At 47.1% G+C, this 20,493-nt stretch overlaps 1 protein-coding gene across 1 annotated transcript in view; it reads right to left on the bottom strand.

Moving 5' to 3' along the window:
* Positions 1 to 20,493, bottom strand: part of PGM5 (phosphoglucomutase 5) — a 120,798-nt gene that overhangs the window by 34,224 nt on the left and 66,081 nt on the right. The window contains exons 7-8 of the mRNA XM_065406627.1: positions 16,104 to 16,219; positions 836 to 971 (exon numbers count right to left, since the gene is read on the bottom strand). Coding sequence (XP_065262699.1) covers positions 836 to 971; positions 16,104 to 16,219 — 252 coding nt within the window. The remainder of the gene's footprint in view (positions 1 to 835; positions 972 to 16,103; positions 16,220 to 20,493) is intronic.

Here is a 20,493-nt window from a genome sequence, read left to right as displayed (position 1 = left end):
CTGTTCAGACCACACACTGAATATTTTCCCTTCAGAAAGCCACTCCCGCCTCTTTTATTTTCAGCTGGAATAACCAACCACCTGCCTCAGTGCATTAGCAGAACCCACTTAGAAAATACATGATATACTTTTACATTTTGAGATATTATTAGCAACAACAACAACTTGCTTTCAAACAACACCGTTTACACAGAGAGATCCGTTACATGCCATATAAATACCGCACCATTGATACGTAGCCAACTCTGGGCTGCAGGGCAGCAACCAATAGGCACACTGCATGGTCAATAGTCGAGGGGTAGAGAAAGAACTTTGCTAAGGAACAAAACGTTTTATGGATTCCTTAATCTCCGTAGGGTAAAAATTCACCCTGGACAGAGGGCCAGCACAAGGTCTACGCACCACGAGTCCAACTAAAGCCTTATTTTGAGATCTTATGTAGGAGTTTAAAAGTGCATAGACCTTAGGAAGGACCATGAATTCCACCCCTTATAGAGAGCGGGCAGGAGGTTGGTCCTGTCAAAAAGGCCCACATACAATAGAGTGCCTGGCACTCAATTTATCTATCTTTGAAAGATGAAGAGCTGAGTAAACCTCGCTGGTTTTTTAACTTATGCTTCAAGCCAGTCTGGTTCAAGTTAAAGCTGAGACTTAGACCACTAACATCCCTAGGAACGCTGTTCAATCTATGGCAGATTTTCATTCTGTGCACACACCTGAAGTGCTGCTAAACGCATGTCACTATTAATAGCAACAAAGCTAATCAAGCCAAACTTGCCCCAGAATTGTCCTAGGAACATGCTAACCTACTGTGGTTTGTAATAATTATCTGCACCTGCAATAGTAGTGGCGGCCAAATTTCGTCCAGTGATCTCTGACAATCTCTTCCACACTCTGCTTTCGAGCTGCTATGATTGAAAGCCAGACTAGCACAGCCCAGAGCCCATCCTTCTCTCGGATGTGGTCAGACCCTAAAAAGAAATAAGTAATGCACATTTATTAGCAGATACACCAATGAAAATGCCAACAATAGTTCCAGATGAGAAGCATAGAGCAGTTCATGTCAGTTTGTTTTTTTAGATACAGTAAAACAATAACACAGACATTTTTTCCAGACTGACAGCCAAAATAATTGTTTAAAAGACAGAGAGACAGGTCAAAATCCACATTACTAAAATTCAACAAAAGATGGGAAATTACTTGGCTCCCAAGAGTGTAAATGCTATTACATTCTTAACCATTGTGATTCCTGCTCATCATTGTCCAGGATGATATACATCAGGGGTCGGCAACCTTTCAGAAGCGTTGTGCAGAGTCTTCATTTATTCACTCTAATTTAAGGTTTCGTGTGCCAGTAATACATTTTAACGTTTTTAGAAGGTCTCTTTCTGTAAGTCTATATTATATAACTGAACTATTGTTGTATGTAAAGTAAACAAGGTTTTTAAAATGTTTAAGAAGCTTCATTTAAAATTAAATTAAAATGCAGATCTTATCAGTTTAGTGCACTGGTTCTTAACCTAGGGTGCACACACCCCCTGGGGGTGCAAGATGCCCTTTCTGGGGGTGCAAGACATGCAAGATTTTTTTAGAAGATAAATCATCGAAAATACAAATTAAGCACAGGCACATAAGTACAACTACTTTGTTTCATCAAAACTATGTATTAACATTATACATGTTTTAACGATTACTGTAATATACAAACAAAGTTTTTAAGTTTTCAAGTTTTTAAGCTAATTGTAGTGTAATTTTTTATAAGGGCTGCAGAGTGCTGGGACCAAGCCCCGGGCTGACTGCCGGTACCCCAGGCCGGCAGAAGGGCTGAGCAGGGCTGGAGGCCCAGACCCCACCCGGCAGGGGGCTGAGCAGCTGGAACCCCAGACCAGCAGCGAGGTGAGCGGGGCCAGTGGCTGGTATCCCAGGCCGGCAGCAGGCTGAGCAGGGCCGATGGCTGGGATCCCGGCTGGAACTCCAGACCAGCAGCGGGCTGAATGGCTCAGGCTGGCAGCAGGCTGAGCAGGGCCGATGGCCAGAATCCCGGCTGGAACTCCAGACCAGCAGCGGGCTGAGCGGCTCAGCCCGCTGCCGGTCTGGGGTTCCGTCTGCCGGCTCCTGCCAGCTGGGGTCCCGGCTGCCAGCCCCGCTCAGCTGCTGCCAGCCGGGGGTTCTGTACACTCAGGCCGGCAGCGGGCTGAGCGGGGCCGGCAGCCGAGATCTCGGCTGGCAAGGGGCTGGCGGCCAGAACTCCAGACCGGCGGTGGGCTGAGCGGCTCAGCTGCTCAGCCTGCTGCCGGTGTGGGGTTCCATCTGCCGGCTCCTGACAGCCAGAGTCCTGGCTGCCGGCCCTGCTCAGCCTGCTGCTGGCCGGGGGTTCCGTTCACGCAGGCCGGCAGTGGGCTGAGCAAGGCCGGTGGCCGGGACCCCGGCTGGCAGCAGCGTGCCAGTAAAAATCGGCACACGTGACGCAGGTTGCCAACCCCTGATATACATAATCGGGACTGTTTCCCAGAACTGGGCCAGATCAGATGAGCCAACTCCTAGTAATTAAGCAGAATACTCCAAATTACAGAGTTCAGCTGCAACTTCATCTCCTTGTCTGCCCAGATGTTCATAATTGCCCTAATATCTGCCTTGGGCCAACCTGCAACATGCTTCTTCTGAGATACATACCCAAAGCAGATAGGTTATGCAGAAATTGCGAGAGTAGATACTGGTGAGAATGAGAATGCAATGAGGTCTAAGAGGCATGCTGCTCAGTTTATACAGATGAGGGCTTCCAGAAAACTTGACTTTATGTTAATAGACTATAGAGACTTGAACAGAATGACAAAGCCAAGCAGTGCCCGGGGAAGGTGGTGCTAGGACTAACTGCAGCATAGCAACTGTTATGTCATCACTTGCTGTCTACACTGGCACTGCACCAACTGAGACGTTTAATGGCACAGTGGCTAGGCTTGCTCAGAGCAGGCACCGTCCACATGAAGCTCTGCCTCCTTTATGAAATCACTGCGTAGTCTATCTGCCTACCCTGATTAGACGGCTATAAGGGCAGCTGATTGGACAATCTGCCTGAGGGACATTCCTTGTCACTGAAAAATATTCAGCAAAAGCCTCTAGCCCAAAAGTCAAACAGAGAGGATAAAATTCTCTGCGTGAAAAAAAACAAACAGAACATAAATCCTGCAATATCAAGATCAGTTTGCAATTTCGTTGCTTTCTGCAATATCCCGTAAAATCCTGTCCTTCCATTTAATAAGATTTCTGTCTTTTTTCTACATTATGAAGGTATATAGTTGTCACAATATAAATGGATGCACTACTGCTAAGGCCATGTCTATACATACAGTGCTGCAGAGGGGCAGCTGTACCGATACAGCTGTGCTGCAGGAGCGTGTCTGGTGAAGATGCTCTCCCATCGGAATAATAAAAGCCCCTCTCTGAGCGGCAGAAGCTATGCTGGTGGGAGAAGTTCTCCCGGCAACATAGCACTGTACACATGAAAACAATTACAAGAGGTGGCCACTCACACCTCTCCTGTCCCATTCAACTCAGTGAGGTGTGAATTTCAGATTCTAACTGCAGCCACTTAAATGCTAACATAGTTAAACAGAAACATGGAAATTAAATACAGATGACTACATTCATGTAATGTCTATGTTGCATAAATGAAATCATGAAAAAAGCCAATAAAAGCAAAAGTTAATGTTTCTAGAAGATACAAAAAAAATCGGTCTCTTACAGATTATGGTCAAGTATGTGAAGCTCACTGACATAGGAGGCCAGAGAGTCAGATAATGGAACTGAGTTTAAAAGCTCTTTCAGGCAGGGAATGTGGGCACCTTTGTGTTTGCACCATGTCCAGCACAATGGTAATAATACTTCCTTTCTCCTCCCCCTTGACTGTGTTCTCTATGTAGTACGTGAACTTTTGGGGCTGGGAGTATCTTTTACTAGTGCACTCCGCACAATGGGGGTCCAGTCTTGGTTGGGGCCTCGAGGTGCTGCTACTACAACACAATTGTGTCTCTTGGTTAGAGTCCCTCGGTGCTCCCATAATATTGTGTAGGTGTATGCGGTCCTGCCTCAGCGCAGGAGGGCTGGATTTGATGACTTCTCAAAGTCCCTTGCAGCCTTATCTTTCTATGATTGTATAATATAAATATTGAATAAGAAGAATAAATAGGGCAGGATAATTTTATGAGCACTTGTAGTCCTGTAATTTCACATAATAAAGTAAAGCAAATCTAATTTCTTAGGAAATAAGTAGGGCCCTACCAAATTCACGGTCCATTTTGTTCAATTTCACGGCCATAGGATCTTAAAAATCGTAAATTTCATGATTTCAGCTCTTTAAATCTGAAATTTCACAGTGTTGTAATTGTAGGGGTCCTGAGAAAAAAGGAATTGTGTGTGTGGGGGAGGAGGGTTGTAGAGTGGTAGCTGCAGGCCGGGAGCCCAGCTCTGAAGGCAGAGCTGCCGCCAGCAGCAGCGCAGAAGTAAGTATGGCATGGTATGGTATTGCCACCCTTACTTCTGTGCTGCTGCCTTCAGAGCTGGTCCCGCATTCAGCATCCACCACGCTCTGGCTGCCCAGCTCTGAAGGAAGCAACACATAAGTAAGGGTGGCCTGTAGGGTGGCCAACTTTCTAATAGCATAAAACTGAACTCTCCTGCCCCGCCCCTACCCCGCCCCTTCTCCAAGGCCCTTCCCCTGCTCGTTCCATCCCTGCTCCCTCTGTCGCTTGCTCTCCCCCACCTTCACTGGGCTGGGGCAGGGGGTTGGGGATGCGGGCTCTGGGGTGGAGCCGGGGATGAGGGGTTTGGGGTGTGGGAAAGGGCTCCGGGCTGGGCAGGGGGTTAGGGTGTGCGGGAGTATAGGCTTTGGGCTGGGGGTACAGGCTCCAGGTGGGGCCAAAAATGAGCAGCTCAGGGTGTGGGAAAGGGCTCTGGGCTGGAGCAGGGGGTTGGGGTGTGGGAGGAGTGAGGACTCCGGCTGGGGGTGCAGGCTTGGGGGTAGGGCCGGGGATGAAGGGTTTGGGGTGCAGGAGGGGGCTCCAGGCTTGGGCCAAGGGGTTCAGAGTGCAGGAAGGGGGTGCAGGCTCCAGCTAGGGGTGTGGGCTCTGGGGTGGGGCCGGGACAAGGGGTTTGAGGTGCAGGAGTGGGCTCAGGGCTGGGGCGGGGGGGTGTGTGGGCTCTGGGAGGGAGCTTGGTGCAGGAGGGGACTCCAGGCTGGGGCAGGGGTGCAGGAGGAGGCTCAGGACCGGGTGAGGGGGTTGGGGTGTGTGGGAGGATGTGGGGTCCCGACGGCGCTTACCACGGCTCCCAGGAAGCAGCCGCCAGGTCCCTGCAGCCCCTAGGCACCTGGGCAGCCAGGGAGGCTCCACGCACTGCCCTCATGCCCACAGGCTCTGCCCCTGCAGCTCCCATTGGTCGCGGTTCCTGGCCAATGGGAGCTGCGGAGCCGGCACTCGGGGCAGGGACAGTGCTCAGAGCCTCCTTGGCCGCCCATGTGCCTAGGGGCCGCAAGGATCTGGTGGCTGCTTCCGGGAGCCGTGCGGAGCTAGACAGTCGGCAGGGAGCCTGCCTTAGCCCCGAGACCCCACAGCTCCTCCAACCAGACTTTTAATGGCCCGGTCGGCAGTGCCGACCAGAGCCACCAGGGTCCCTTTTCGACCAGGCAGCTGACAGCTACCGCTCTCCGGCTGCCCAGCTCTGAAGGCAGCGCAGAAGTAAGGGTGGCAATACCACGATCCCCCTAAAATAACCTTGTGACCATCCCGAAACTCCTCTTTGGGTCAGGACCATAGGCACCGACTGCGTGAGTGCTCTGGCGCTGGAGCACCCAGGGGGAAAATATGATGGGTGCTGAGCACCCACTGGCAGCCCCGCCATCAGCTCGCCCCTGCCCCTCAGTGTTTGACACCTGCCAGCGGCCCCGCTGATCAGCACCTACCCCTCCCTCCCTGTGCCTCCCGCCCACCGCGATCACCTGTTTCACAGCATGCAGGAGGCTTTTGGGAAAGAGAGGGACGAGCGATGGCGCAGCGTGCTGGGGGTAGGGGGCGGAATGGGGCAGGAAGAGGTGGGGGCGGAGCAGGGGTGGGAAGAGGCAGGGCGGGGGCAGGACCTTGGAGGAAGGGGGGGGTTTGGGGGCGGGGTCTGAGGCAGAGCCAAGGGTCAGCACTCCCTGGCACATTGGAAAGTCGGCACCTGTGGTCATGACCCCCAATCTGAGAAATGCTGGTCTCCCCCATGAGATCAGATTTCACTGCGGGAGACCAGATTTCACAGTCCATGACGCATTTTTCATGGCCATGAATTTGGTAGGGCCTAGGAACAAGCTATTCACCAGAAGATCAGAAAGGAGCCTCACCTTCCACTCCATGTATGTTATTATGGGCTAGACAGGACTGCTGGGCCCTGGTACTGAAACATCAAGTATTAGGCTTTCAGATATTACAATTATGGGGGAGCTGTACAAATACTTATACGATATTAGCAACAAACAGAGGCAGGGTATACAACTAAATGCACCAATGATCTGATCTGATGTGACAAATCATACATTCCTTTGTTACATAACCTTCTACACAGCATGATTTGTTAGACATATATCGTAAAATCATTCAGCAAAATGCCCTGTACATCATCCTATCTGTATGAAAACTGAACTAGATACCAAAGATGAGTTGCATTTTGATTTACCAAATACTTCATGTGCATTTTATTGAACCAAAATGGTCCAGTGAAACATGGGCAGAGGAATTTTTGGAATGGCCTCTGTATGTTCCAAGCCTTATGTTGGCATGGCCTGAGCTCATAAATTTCCATGAAGAGGGGTGTGCGTATACATGTATCATTCTTCTGATCCACGTAGCAGCTTTGGCATGTTCTGTGACCTTTGCATGTCCTTCAGGAGGACAAACAGCATGGTGCCACTGCAGAAAAAGGGAATGGAGGAAAGAAAAGTGGTGGCAAAAGCATGGACGGAAAAACTGAAAGCAATGCAGATTCTCCAGAATCCAGAGTTACCAGTAAAAATGCCAGCCTGTTCAGAGTACAACAATAATTCTGTGTGTACAGCGGGAGTCATTTTCTTTTACAATAAAAACAAACCCTACTAGACCGTTGGCATCTCGCAAAGCCTGGTGGTCATTCTCTCTCATCTTTTAACACTGCTTTCCCTTCCTCAGCATTTCTGTCAGCCACAGGTTGGCTTATTATTTCCATGCATGTTTGTTTTATTCATTGCCCTTATTTCTTTTAGCAGCTTTAAAACCATTACTTCTGCTAGTTGAATGTGTACTTAACTTACTATACCCTCTGGTTTTCTTGGCCTTCTACCTCTTAATTATTCCTATTGATCTAGTTGAAAAACGTGCAGTGTTTTGCATGAAGCCGGTTGCCATTTCCCACCTCAGTTCGACTAATGGTATCTTTACTTTTGTAACACCAATGTCCCTGGGTGGATTGTTGGCACCGATCAAAGCTGGGACCTCTAGATCTTAATACATGAGCCCCTACTGCCTGAGCGAATAGACCAACCCCTCTTATCCAGGGTTGTAGCACAGTCCCCATCGCTAGGTGCCCCACCCACCACTGAGGGGACAGAGCGCCATACTGAGCGCACATGGCTACACTTCGGTTCACACATTCTACATCATGCTAATCGGTTGTCCAGTAGCCATGGATCAGTGTATGGGTAAGGAGGAATATGAGATCTGCACTACTTTTATAACCTAATCAAATTAAAGATGCACAACAACAGCGTATACGCTCTATTTCAAGGGTTGTAACACCAGTACTGCTGCTTCCATCTTGTTAAGTTCAACGTACTATGCCTCTAGGTTTAATTCTGTATAATTCTTTCCTTGAAAAACCCTGAAACACTAGTGAAGTCTGGCCTGTGCTTCAATGAAGAGATTGGCTGAAAGGCAGGAAGGGCAGCTTAATAGCAGAGATAACACATTTGTGTCTGTCTATTCTCTTATACTTACCTAACCTTTGACATGCTTAATTAAAGCAATAATAACTACTCAATTTAAATAGTACAAATACCATGCAGTTTTACACTGAAGTGTAATCCCACATACAGAATAAGCTTGCAAAGAGTGTCAATGGGTGCAAAAATTGTCCTGTTTTAATAGACCCAGTATTGTAAGCTGTCTGGGGCAGAGACTGTCTCTCTTACTATGCATTTGTACCTGCCTACCACAATAGGGCCTCAACACTGAGTAAGAGCTTGAAGCACTATTTTAATAAATAATAATAATATGCATGAAAATAAATATCTTCTTGTTTTGTCCCAAATTATGCTAGTCAATGCTATCAGGGACATTATTTCTCCAAATGCAATTTTTAAAAACAAAATCAAACTGAAAAAAATGTTTAGCCTTAATGGGAAATTATTTTGTTTGCACTTCCCTTGTATCTTACAAACTCTTCCTCTTCCAGTGGTCCACAGCGTGCTGATATTTTAAGGAAACTAAGATTTTTGGGGCCACATTCTTATCTCTGTTACACCATTTAAGCTAATGAAATTACTCTGGTTTTACACTAATGTAATTGAGATCTGCATACAGCTCTTTAGGTCTTTTTTATAGCAATAGAACATCTACTCCACCTCTCTTAGCTTTTCTTTCTATTAAGCTTGTGGCAGAAAGCCTCTGGTTGCTGACATATGGAAGTTTAGAGCTGAAGTATGAAAATGTGTGAAAATGAGACGCAGCATTTGCCAAGGTGGATATAAGCAAGATAAATCAAGTACATAGATTTCCTAATTCTGATTAATAGTTTGCTGATGAAATTTAGATAAGAATTGCTGCTGCTGCCGCCTTTCTCTGAACTGTGTCTTGGGTATTACTCATAATACCAACAAATTACTAACCTCATCTGACAAACTCCCCACACCACTACAAAAATGGAAGAAGTTTTTAATGCATTGGTTCAACTCCAAGATTAGCTGCCAGAAAACAAGTCTGGGAAACACAGCTCTATGGGATGTTTTCAAAATCTTTTGTCCTTTTATAGCAGAAAATTTGCTTTTATTTACTGGCCACTGCGAAATCTCTTTTTGTTATAACACCAGGGGATTGCATTATTTGGGAACTACAGCTGGGTTGTATTACCTGAAAAATAGAATCATTCACTTTTAAGTGCTGTCAGGCTAGTATGACAATAAATGTGATAATTTAGATGCAGGCCTGTAAAACCCCTTTTGCTTTTACAGAGTAGCAAGGTCATTGTGTTGGCCAACTGGATGGTAAATTCCTTTAAATATGAAATTCTGAAACCTAAAGAACTGCCAAGTTTCCTATCTCTACAGTGAGATCATTAAGGAGAAAGTCTTAACACGAACTCAAATTCCCAGTGCAAGCAGAAATTGGTGAAGGGCAATGTAGTCTAGGACACTACATAAAAGAGAAAAGGCTCACAGTATAATAATACACATACTTATTAATAAAACACTTCGCATTTATAAAGCACTGTTCATCTGAAGATTTCAAAGTGTTTTACAAACAAGTTTCATGTCAGTTCAGATAGGAAAGACTTATTAAAATCAATTGGCAGATGGAGAAACTGAGGCAGAAAGATGCGGACATAACATTTCATAACTTGGTTGATGCAAAGAGCCATTTGGGTGCAATCTAGCAGTTCAAGTGGAAACTGGGCACCCTGGGGCCTTTCAAAGCTAGTATTTGACTGCACCCAAGTTGCCTGAGCACCCAATGGCTTGAGCACCATGAGGTGGTGGCTCAGGACTGGAGTACATTTTTGGCAGTGCTCAGGACTGCTGCAGGTGCTCCACAGTTAGTAGGCCAGGATGCACAGGTTATGGAACTCAAGCAGCAGCCATCCCACAGGCTGCTCGAGGCAGTTTGTGCACTCTTAACACAGATGGCACCCCCAACTACACATGAGAAACAGAGAGGATTTATCAAGAGTTTACGGGATTAGTACCGGGAAGAGGGAGAGTCGGGATTAGGGAAGGATATGGAAAGAGCTGGGGGCACACATACTGGTGTGAGGTAAAGGGGAGTCAGTAGTGGTTTGAGAAATCAGGGACAGACCTGAGGAAAGGCTGCACTACAACATCTGACCACACTGAGGCTCTACATCAGAGGTGGGCAAACTATGGCCCGCAGGACCCTCCTGCCCGGCTCCTGAGCTCCTGGCCCGGAAGGCTAGCCCCCGGCACCTCAACTGCTATCCCCCTTCCCCCCGCAGCCTCAGCTTGCCCCGCCCCCAGAGCAATGCTCTGGGTGGCGGGGCTGCGAGCTCTTGCTGGGCAGTGCAGTTGCAGAGCCTGGCCTGACCCGGTGCTCTGTGCTGCGCGGTGGCATGGCTGTCTCCAGCCGGGCGGCACGGCTGCCTGACCTGCTGCTCTGGGCGGCACGGCTGTAGCGCCGCCAGCCACCGGTGCTCCAGGCAGCGCGGTAAGGGGGCAGGGAGCGGGGGGGGGGGGGGTTGGATAGAGGGCAGGGGAGTTCGGGGTGGTGGTCAGGGGGTGGGGATGTGGATAGGGGTCAGGGCGGTCAGAGGGCGGGGAACAGGGGGTTGAATGCGGCGGCAGGGGGCAGTCAGGGGCAGGGGTTCCGGGGGCGGTCAGGGAGAAGGGGTGGTTGGATGGGGCAGGGGTCCTGGGGGGCAGTCAGGAATCAGAGGAGGGGTTGGATGGGGCGGCGGGGGGCAATCAGGGGTGGGGGTTCTGGGGGCAGTCAGGGGACAGGGAGGAGTGGATGGGGCAGGGATTGGGGCAGTCAGGGAACAGGGGGGGTTGGATGGGGCAGGAGTCCCAGCCGGGGGCCGTCAGGGGGCGAGAAGCAGGGGGGGGGGTCGGATAGGGAGCTGGGGCCGGGCAACGCCTGGCTGTTTGGGGAGGCACAGCCTCCCCAACCGGTCCGCCATACAATTTCGGAAACCCGATGTGGCACTCAGGCCAAAAAGTTTGCCCGCCCCTGCTCTACATAATGAAGCAAGTCCAGGGAAGGAGGCCAAAGACAAGGAAGGAAGACAGAGGTTCAGAGGAGAAGACAAGCTTTGTGTCTTTGATGGTGTGTGACCATCAAACGAGCTTCCTTTCCCTCAGTGAGACACAGTCACACAGTGGGGCAGGATCATCCCTAGCACCCATGAGACTGGGTAAAAGGGAACTTAGAGGGCCCAATCCAGAGACATGATGCCCTCTATATTCCAATCAGAGTCAGCATAGCCCAGGGGTGGGCAAACTTTTTGGCCCGAGGGCCACATCTGGGAATAAAAATTGTAAGGCGGGCCATGAATGCTCACAAAATTGGGATTGGGGTGCGGGAGGGGGTGAGGGCTCTGGTTGGGGATAAGGCCTCTGAGGTGGGGCCAGAAATGAGGAGTTCAGGGTGTGAGAGGGGGCTTTGGGCTGGGGCAGGCGGGTGGGGTGTGGGCTCTGGCTGGGGATGCAGGCTCTAGGGTGGGGCTGGGGATGAGGGGTTTGGGGTGTAGGAGGCTGCTTTGGGCAGGGACCGAGGGGTTCGGAGGGTGGGAGGGGGATCAGGGCTGGGGCAAGGGGTTGAGGTGTGGGAAGGGGTGCAGCTCCGGCTGGGGGTGCGGGCTCTAGGCTGAAGCTGGGGATGAGGGGTTTGGGGTGTAGGAGGGTGCTCCGGGCTGGGATTGAGAGGTTTGGAGGGCAGGAGGGGGATCGGGTCTGGAGCAGGGGGTTAGGAGCGCAGGGGAAGGCTCAGAGATTCAGGCTCTGGGCGGCGCTTACCTCAAGCGGCTCCCAGAAGCAATGGCATGTCCTTTCTCTGGCTCCTATGTGGAGGTGCGGCCAGGCGGCTCTGCACGCTGCCCCGGCCACAGGCACTGCCCCTGCAGCTCCCATTGGAGCACCAAAAGGGGCCATTGGAGTGCATAGGAGCCGGAGGAGGGCCACGCCGCGGCTTCTGGGAGCCACGTGGAGCGGCCCCTGACCCTGCTCCCAAGCTGGAGCACTGGAGGGGGGCAAGCCCCAGACCCCACTCTCCAGCGGGACTTCAAGGGCCAGATTAAAATGGCCAGCGGGCCGAATCCGGCCCGCAGGACATAGTTTGCCCACCCCTGGCATAGCCCTTGGAATACATGCACTTGGGTCCTTTGAAAGGGCTGACATTCCACACTCTGCTGCTTCTGTGTCCCTCAGAACTTCCTAATGACCTGCAGGGTTACAGACCATCTGTGCTCAGGACACTCATTGGCCAGCACTGTCCTTAGCAAAACCCAGTCTCCAAGGGTAAGTCATGCATATGTACATGCTATGTAGTATGGAAATACTGTTGGTTTTTATTTTTTTACAGCATAATCATGTATTTTTCCTGGCGCTGTTCCTTTAAATTGGCAAGTGACCACAATCCTTCCCCTTTCAGTGTGCAATAAAAAGTAACAGTTTCTGCTGCCTGCAGTCCTTACCACCAGGGCCGGCTCCAGGGTTTTTGCCGCCCCAAGCGGCGCAAAAAAAAAAAAAAAAAAAAGCCGCGATCGTGATCTGCGGCGGCAATTCGGCGGGAGGTCCTTCGCTCTGAGCGGGAGTGAGGGACCGTCCGCCGAATTGCCGTGGAATAGGTGGACATGCCGCCCCTCTCCGAAGTGGCCGCCCCAAGCACCTGCTTGGCAAGCTGGTGCCTGGAGCCGGCACTGCTTACCACTCGTGAATGAGTCAGGAACCACACTGGCATGGTTCATTGCCATGTGAGAGGGAGGCTGAACATAAGAACAGCCATACTGGGTCAGACCAAAAGTCCATCTAGCCCAGTAGCCTGTCTTCCGACAGTGGCCAATGTCAGGTGCGCCAGAGGGAACAGAACAGGTAATCATCAAGTGATCCATCCCCTGTCGCCCATTCCCAGCTTCTGGCAAACAGAGGCTATGGACACCATCCCTGTCCATCCTGACTAATAGCCTATGGTGTCAAGTATCAGGAGGCAGCCATGTTAGTCTGTATCCACAAAAGCAACAAGGAGTCCGGTGGCACCTTAAAGACTAACAGATTTATTTGGGCATAAGATGCATCTGAAGAAGTGAGGTTTTTTACCCATGAAAGCTTATGCCCAAATAGCCTATGGATGGACCTATCCTCCATGAACTTACCTAGTTCTTTTTTGCTATACTCTTGGCCTTCACACCATCCTCTGGCAAGGAGTTCCACAGGTTGACTGTGTGTAATAATACTTCCGTTTGTTTGTTTGTTTGTTTGAAACCTGCTGCCTACTAATTTCACTTGGTGACCCCCTAGTTCTTGTGCTATGAGAAGGAATAAATAATACTTCCTTACTTACTTTCTCTACACCAGTCACGATTTTATAGATCTCTATCATTTCCCTTATTAGTCTCTTTTCCAAGCTGAAAAGTCCCAGTCATATTAATCTCTCCTCATACGGAAGCTGTTCCATATCCCTAATCATTTTTGTTGCCCTCTTCTCAACCTTTTCCAATTCCAATATATCTTTTTTGAGATGGGGCAACCATTCTGCATGCAGTATTCAAGACATGGGTGTACCATGGATTTATATAGAAGCAATATGATATTTTCTGTCTTATTATCTATCGCTTTCTTAATTATTCCCAACATTCAGTTCACCTTTTTGACTGCCGCTGCACATTGAGTGGATGTTTTCAGAGAACTATCTACAATGACTCCAAGATCTCTTTCTTGAGTGGTAACAGCCATAGGCACTGACTTCCCCGCTGCCCGGTGGGTGCTCGACCCCTCCCCACCCTTGGCCCCGCCCCTGCCCTGCCTCTTCCCGCCCCGGCACTGCCCTCGCCCTGCCCCCATTCCACCCCTTCCCCAAAGTTCCCGCCCCCATTCCACCCCCTTCCCACAAGTCGCCACCCCTGCCCCACCTCCTTCTCCACCTCCTCCCCTGACCGCGCAGCATCCCCGCTCCTCCTCCTCCCTCCCGGAAAGACCTAAGCACCGCCAAACAGCTGTTAGGCAGGGAGAAGGGGGAGGGGGAGGAGTGGGGACGCGGCATGCTCGGGAGGGGGGGAGGAGGCAGGGGCTGTGGGGAGCTTGGCTGCTGGTGGGTGAGGAGCACCCGCTAATTTTTCCCGGAGCACCCACGGAGTTGGCACCTATGGTAACAGCTGATTCTTCCCCAACAAAATTATGTTAACCTATGTGTCTGACAATTTTGTTCTTTACTATAGTTTCAACCAGTTTGCCCAGTACTGATGTCAGGCTTACCGGCCTATAATTGCCAGGATCACCTATGGAGCCTTTTTAAAAAATTGGTGTCACAGTAGCTATCCTCCAGTCATTTGGTACAGAAGCTGATTTAAATGATGGTTAAAAACTAGTTAGTTGTTCTGCAATTTCACATTTGAGTTCCTTCCTCCCATCTGGTTTTGGTGACTTATTACTGTTTAGTTTATCAGTTTGTTCCAAAACCTCCTCTAAAGGCTGAATGGGGGGGGGGGGGTTGTCACTATAATTTGTTCAAATATCTTTCAACTTAAGTAAGGGTATAAGATACTGGAAGTCAGTAAGGGCTCAGACTTGTGTGGAACCACCACTATACTAACTCCACAGATCGACTTGTATGTGGTAGGGAAAACTCTACACCTGTTGGTCACATAGGCTAGTATTTTCAAAGAGGTCTAACGCAGTTGGGTGCCCAGATCCATTGAAAGTCAATGGCAGTTGGGTGCCTGACTCTCTTAGGCTCCTTTGAAAATTCCAGTCACAAGCAAGTCAACCCTCCACCACCTATGCATGGGGCTTTCCTATCAATTCAGGCACTGGTTATTTTGCTGGATCAGTGGCCAGAGGAGCACAAGAGTCCCATGGGAAGGCTGCAGAAGTGTGACTGACCTTGGATGGAAGAGGGAACCTATGACATTTAGAAACAGGGAGAGGAGCACTAGATTAATGGTATAACATTAGATAGCCATCTGGTTTAAAAATCTCAGAGTCTGGCCACCCAGCTGAAGCCTCAGCATCCAGAGAATTTGGGCAGAGACAAATGAGAGCATATTCTGAAAGGAAATAAACTTCTCAGTCTCCTTTAAAATGCCCCCTCTTTTCCGAGTCCTCTAAGGTCCAAGGACTGTGTAGACTGCCCTTTGAAAAATAGCCACATGAATGCCTGGTGTTTGCTTTTCTATGAAAATCTATAACAGAAAATAATTCCAAGCATCAAAGAACTTCCTAGAATTCTTACCAAAATACAAAATAATTAAACTTACAGACTAACAGTCTAGCTATTCAGATGTACTTCTATGCTAAAACCGTTATCCAGAGTCAAGATTTTTTTATTTATTTATTATTATTATTTTTTTTTAAGAACTGCAGTGAGATGCACTCCTCAACACATTTAGGAATAAGAAGGAGACAAACACACAGTGGAGTTTATTCAGTTATTTCCATATCCCCACAAATACCTTTAAATACAAAACTTACAGATTGCATAGACAGATGTTTCACATGTTTGCAGAATGTGCTGGAGCTAGCAATCCTATGTTTCTGATGGGCTATTCATATTTGCTTTGCATTTTGTATGCCACTCACTGGCTTCATTAACTAATGAGGCAGAGGAGGGACAATTTCTTTGGGAAAATGTGGCTACTGACTGGATGACATTAAAGTGCTTTTATTACAGAGTTCTTTCTGTCACTAGAACTATTGGAAAACCAGACAATGTCCTAAACAGAGACACCTGCAACAGCTTCAGTTTAATGCACAGATACTCATAATTAATACACATAATGACCATATACACATGCACAAAATCCATCAAATTGCTGGCACAGCCAGTAAGGAAAAAATTGTTTTTGCAGTAGGACCAAGAGAAATTTTTCTGGGTTCTGTGCCGTTCTAGAATGGAATGGCAGGCAGCTTACCCATCCCCTCAGAAGAAGTTTGGCCTACTGTTTTTGATACTGAAACTCTGATATTTCATACACAGGTTATGTGGCACCCAGATCTTAAAAGTCACCTATCCAAATTTGAACTTTTGAGAGTCCACTGGTCAATCATGCCAGGGAATTAATTTGCTGAGTCTTCCTATCACTGAATGAAAAGGTTTGTGCCAATATCCCACAAGAGAATAAGCAGAGTAAAGGCTCTATGTTGTTGCTGGATTTCTTACCGGTGCCAAAGCTTTCTTCTCCACAAAGTGAGCATCGTCCAGAATCCATCAGATTTGAGAAAAACCTCCAGCCTGTTGGTGTTTCATACACAGGGACTTTCAGTGACTTTGCCACCCTAAAAAAAAAAAAAAAAAAAAAAAAAAAAAAAGACACAATAAACCACCATGATTAAGACTGTGCATTCATTTAGAGGTGGATGTAAGATTTCACATCAATTGCTACATGGGAGTGATGTTCTGGGTCTTACCATACCTCAAACACATTTAGAAATGGACTTTGATGTAAACAAAAGGGAATGGCTGCAAGAGCATCATGCACAAAGGACCTTTGAGTGGAATTTATTTCACCCAGGGTTTGGTTGTGTTAACCCTCTGGACACAATGTAAAGCTTGTCTTTATTTGTGTATTTGTGGGAAACTCAGTCTGAGGAGTTTTATTAGTGCCCTGATTTTTTGCCAGTGAGCAATGGTTAGTCACAACAATAGGAATGGGCAGAGCAGTTTATTGTATGATCTTATGTGAACATTTTGTAGAGATGCCTGGAGCATGGGATGGGCACTTGTTATTTTATAAGTCGCATCGAATAAATAAATGCTCAAGCTGCCAGAAATTTTAAAAAAATAAAACGATTCCTTTATTAGCTTTCTCAAATAAAATACAATATACATTCCCCTCCTGGGACCCAACTGAGGACTTATGAGAATTTAATGTTGCTTCTCTCTTTATTGCTATGTCTGCATGTTTTCATTTTGGGTCTAGGATTTTCTATGTCTACTATTTTTTAAAGAAGAAGAATGGGCTTTGAGAGAGAGTCAAGCAATGTGATTTGCTCAAATACATGGCATTATCTCTGTAGAAAAACCCTCAACATACAAAGTTAGGTGCCAGTCTTTGAGACACTTAATCCTAGCCATACCTACTCATGTCAGTAAAGTTATGTGCATGTTGAGTGTTTGTAGGACTGGTGTCTTAAACTGTATATCCCATTTTTTAAAAAACCTACATCTTTTTATTGCTCATTTTATTAAAATAATAAACACAGTTACACTGTTTATCTTGTGCATTATCATCTGCTTTCAGGTCCCAATCCCACAGAAGCAATGTCCAAGATGAGACAATTCATCTTTTTTCAAATGTAGCCATATCTAGGTGAAGATCATTAAGGACCTGAACTTGCAAATACCAACATGAGTGCTTAGCTTGTAATCAGGAGTGGTGAAATCAATGGGATTGCTCATGATAGTCAAGTTAAGCATGTGAGTAAAGGCCTTGATGATCAGCTTCACCTAGGTTTAGCTGCATATACAAAAAGATGAGTCTCTTGTCTAGAACAATTCTTTTTTCATAAAAAAGTTAGACATAAAATCCCTTTATCGGGCTAATACCAAAGAAGTAATCAACAAGGCATCTCTCTCTGATCAAAGTCCAATTATGTGCTATCGAATAAATACCCTCCAATTCCTGTCACAGAGTCAGCTTCTTGCAGTTCCTCGATGACAGGGAAAGAAAAGAACTCCAGCCATTTCCAGTGCTTTGGAGTTCCAATCTTGAGCCCCAAACTAAGGCAATAGTCTGGCAGGTCTACCCCTGAGCTCTCTTCAGTCCTCCAGACCACAGGCTTCATTATTAAATATTTATATTAGAGTAGCACTCAAAGATACCCATTGGGATGGGGACTCCATTGTGGCGGGTGCAGTACAAACACAGAAAGAGACAGTCCCTGTTCCCGAGGAAGGACCCTGGAGTTCAGCTAGTTTTCCACTGGCACAGTTCCTGGATCATCTCCAGGAAGCAGAGACAAAGATCCCTTAGACAGGCTGAACAAAAAAAAAAAAAAAAAAAAAAAAAGGAAATATAGTCTTTAAATCCCTTCTTGCTCCAAAGGAAGAGCTAGCCGAATCTGTGGATCTCTCTTACTCCAAGAGAAGGGCAAAGCACAGACTTAAAATCAGTTTTCAACTCCCATCTTGTAGCACAAAGAGCAGTCTTTAAATTCCTTCGTTCCAAAAGGTGAATACTAGAATACAGTTCAGTCAGACAGTCCCTGCCCTCTGGCCAGCAGCCTGTCTATTGAGCCATCCCTAGCAGCTGTCTTCTCTCCCTTTATAACTGCTCCAGGTGCCTTTCTAGGAGGCTAAGAAGGCCCAGCTGATTCAGAGTTCTGTCCATTAACACTTGCCTCTCCACCTAGAACCCTATGGCTTTTTACCTCTGACACAGCTCTGTTCCCTTGAAGGGCAGTAGATCCAACAGCAGCCAGTGCTCCAATTGGAAATACAGGTCGCTATATCATACCCCAACTCTTACAACTCACATGTAAATTAAAGTGATGCATTATTTGTTAAACAACACCAATCAAATTTTAAGGAGTGGATATTTTTTTCAGCAGGAGATAAAAATAGATTCTTCACATCTGTAAATCGAGTATCAAAAGGTAGAACTTTCAAAAAGTGCCTAAAAGTGCTATTGAAAGCAATTAGGACTGATATCCCTAAGGGCAGGTGTAGATGCACCGGTGCAGCTATGCTGCTGTAGCACTTCAATGAAGACGCTACTATACTCAGGGCCGGCTCCAGGCACCAGCGAAGGAAGCGGGTGCTTGGGGCGGCCAATGGAAAGGGGCGGCACGTCCAGGTCTTCGGCGGCAATTCAGCGGTAGGTCCCTCAGTCCCTCTCTTCCTCTGAGCTGCCGCCGAACAGGAAGAGAGGGAGCGAAAGACTCGCCACCGAATTGCTGCCGAAGAATGGAGCGGCGCGACTGAGCTGCCGCCGAAGTGCCGCCGACTGGCTTTATCTTTTTTTTCCCCCCCCGCTTGGGGCAGCAAAAAAGCTGGAGCCGGCCCTGACTATACTGACGGGAGAGCTTCTCCCGTTGGCATAGTTAATCCACCTCCGCGAGAGGCAGTAGCTCTCTCAGCAGGAGTAGCCCATCTGTCGACACCAGGGGTTAGGTTGGTATAAATGTGTCACTGAGGGGTGTTGATTTTTCACACCCCCGAGCAACGTAGTTATACTGACATAAGTTTATAGTGTAGACCTGACCTGAGTCAAACCCACCCAAAATTTCCAACCTGTTAATTGTCACCAGTTTGCTAGCAAAGAGATCCATTTACTTTTCCAAATTTCCAATTCAAAACTCATTTTTGTATTTATGAATTAAATCTCAAATAAGTGTTTTTCTCAGAAGATTCTTTGATCTGGCAATGCTTTAAAAAACTGTACATTAAAATTAAAAGGACACTTCTAATTTGAGATCTAGCCAAATTAAATACAGTTTAAAGCGTTTCTGTTATACATATGACCCATAACCCCCTTGCCAGATTTTATGCTTAAATAATATTTCCTATTTTTAAAAAAATATTCTCCTCTGTTGTTTTGTGGAAGAGTCAGGAAACTGACTGACTATACAGAAGGAAATGGCAAAACTTGATATACACAGAGTACTGCCAAACACACACAGTAAACAAACTAAAGAGAAGTAGTTTGCTTCTCTCTCATCTAATTTAGTTATAGACATTTTTGCATGTTACTTGCCACAACAGGGCTAACAAATTTCCCTTTAAATTCAATATAAACATTAAAAAAAGATTCCAATCTGCATTTCTCTTCTCGATCAGATAAACACATCAGACCTCTTCCTTCTCTTCTTCCTTCCTTCAAGAGTCAAGCAAACTAAAGATAATGAACAAGAAAAGAGAATAGAAGGGCAAACTCTTGGAGGTCCTGAATTACAGCAGGTTGATATATGGGGGGGAAATAGTGAAAAATATAAAAACGTCTAAGTCATTTTCTGTTTCAGAATGAAATTGATTTACTTTATTTGATATTTTCACAAAAGGTTTAATCAAATTTGTGCTTAAATCGTTAAATCTAACCCTTTTTCATTTTTTCCCACCTCCCTTTTCTACTTGCCACTGAAAAAGGCAGTGAGGGAGGGAGGAAGGAAGCAGAAAACCAAAAAGACAAAAACTGAAAGCATGGCTCCATTTTTCATTTTACAATTTTGTCAGAAAAAAAAAGAAAAGTTTGAAAAATATTTTTTCATGAAAATTTTTGACTTTTAAAAAGGGCCTTTTTTATTAAATATTTTTCATCTGAAAAACTGCAAGCAGCTTTAGCTCTGATCTTGTAAGTGACTCCATATGGACACCTACACAGAGACCCGCAGATATCAATGGGGCTCCATGCAGGCACAGGGGTCTGTCCACATTGAGTCACTTGCAGAATCAGGGCCTAAGCTGCGCCGGCATCCTAGCCCATGGCTCCTCCAAACAGGAAACAAGACAAGACAGCAAAAATGCACCAAGAAAGCCATTTCCCCTGAAAAAGCTCGGCCCTTCTTTCTAGAAGATAGGAACCATGCAGAGTACAGCATTCTAATCAACAAGT

Source organism: Emys orbicularis, chromosome 6 (assembly GCF_028017835.1).
Source record: "Emys orbicularis isolate rEmyOrb1 chromosome 6, rEmyOrb1.hap1, whole genome shotgun sequence".
Lineage (NCBI taxonomy): Eukaryota > Metazoa > Chordata > Testudines > Emydidae > Emys > Emys orbicularis.
Note: the sequence above shows the minus strand (reverse complement) of the source record. Positions and strands in the feature narration are given on the sequence as shown.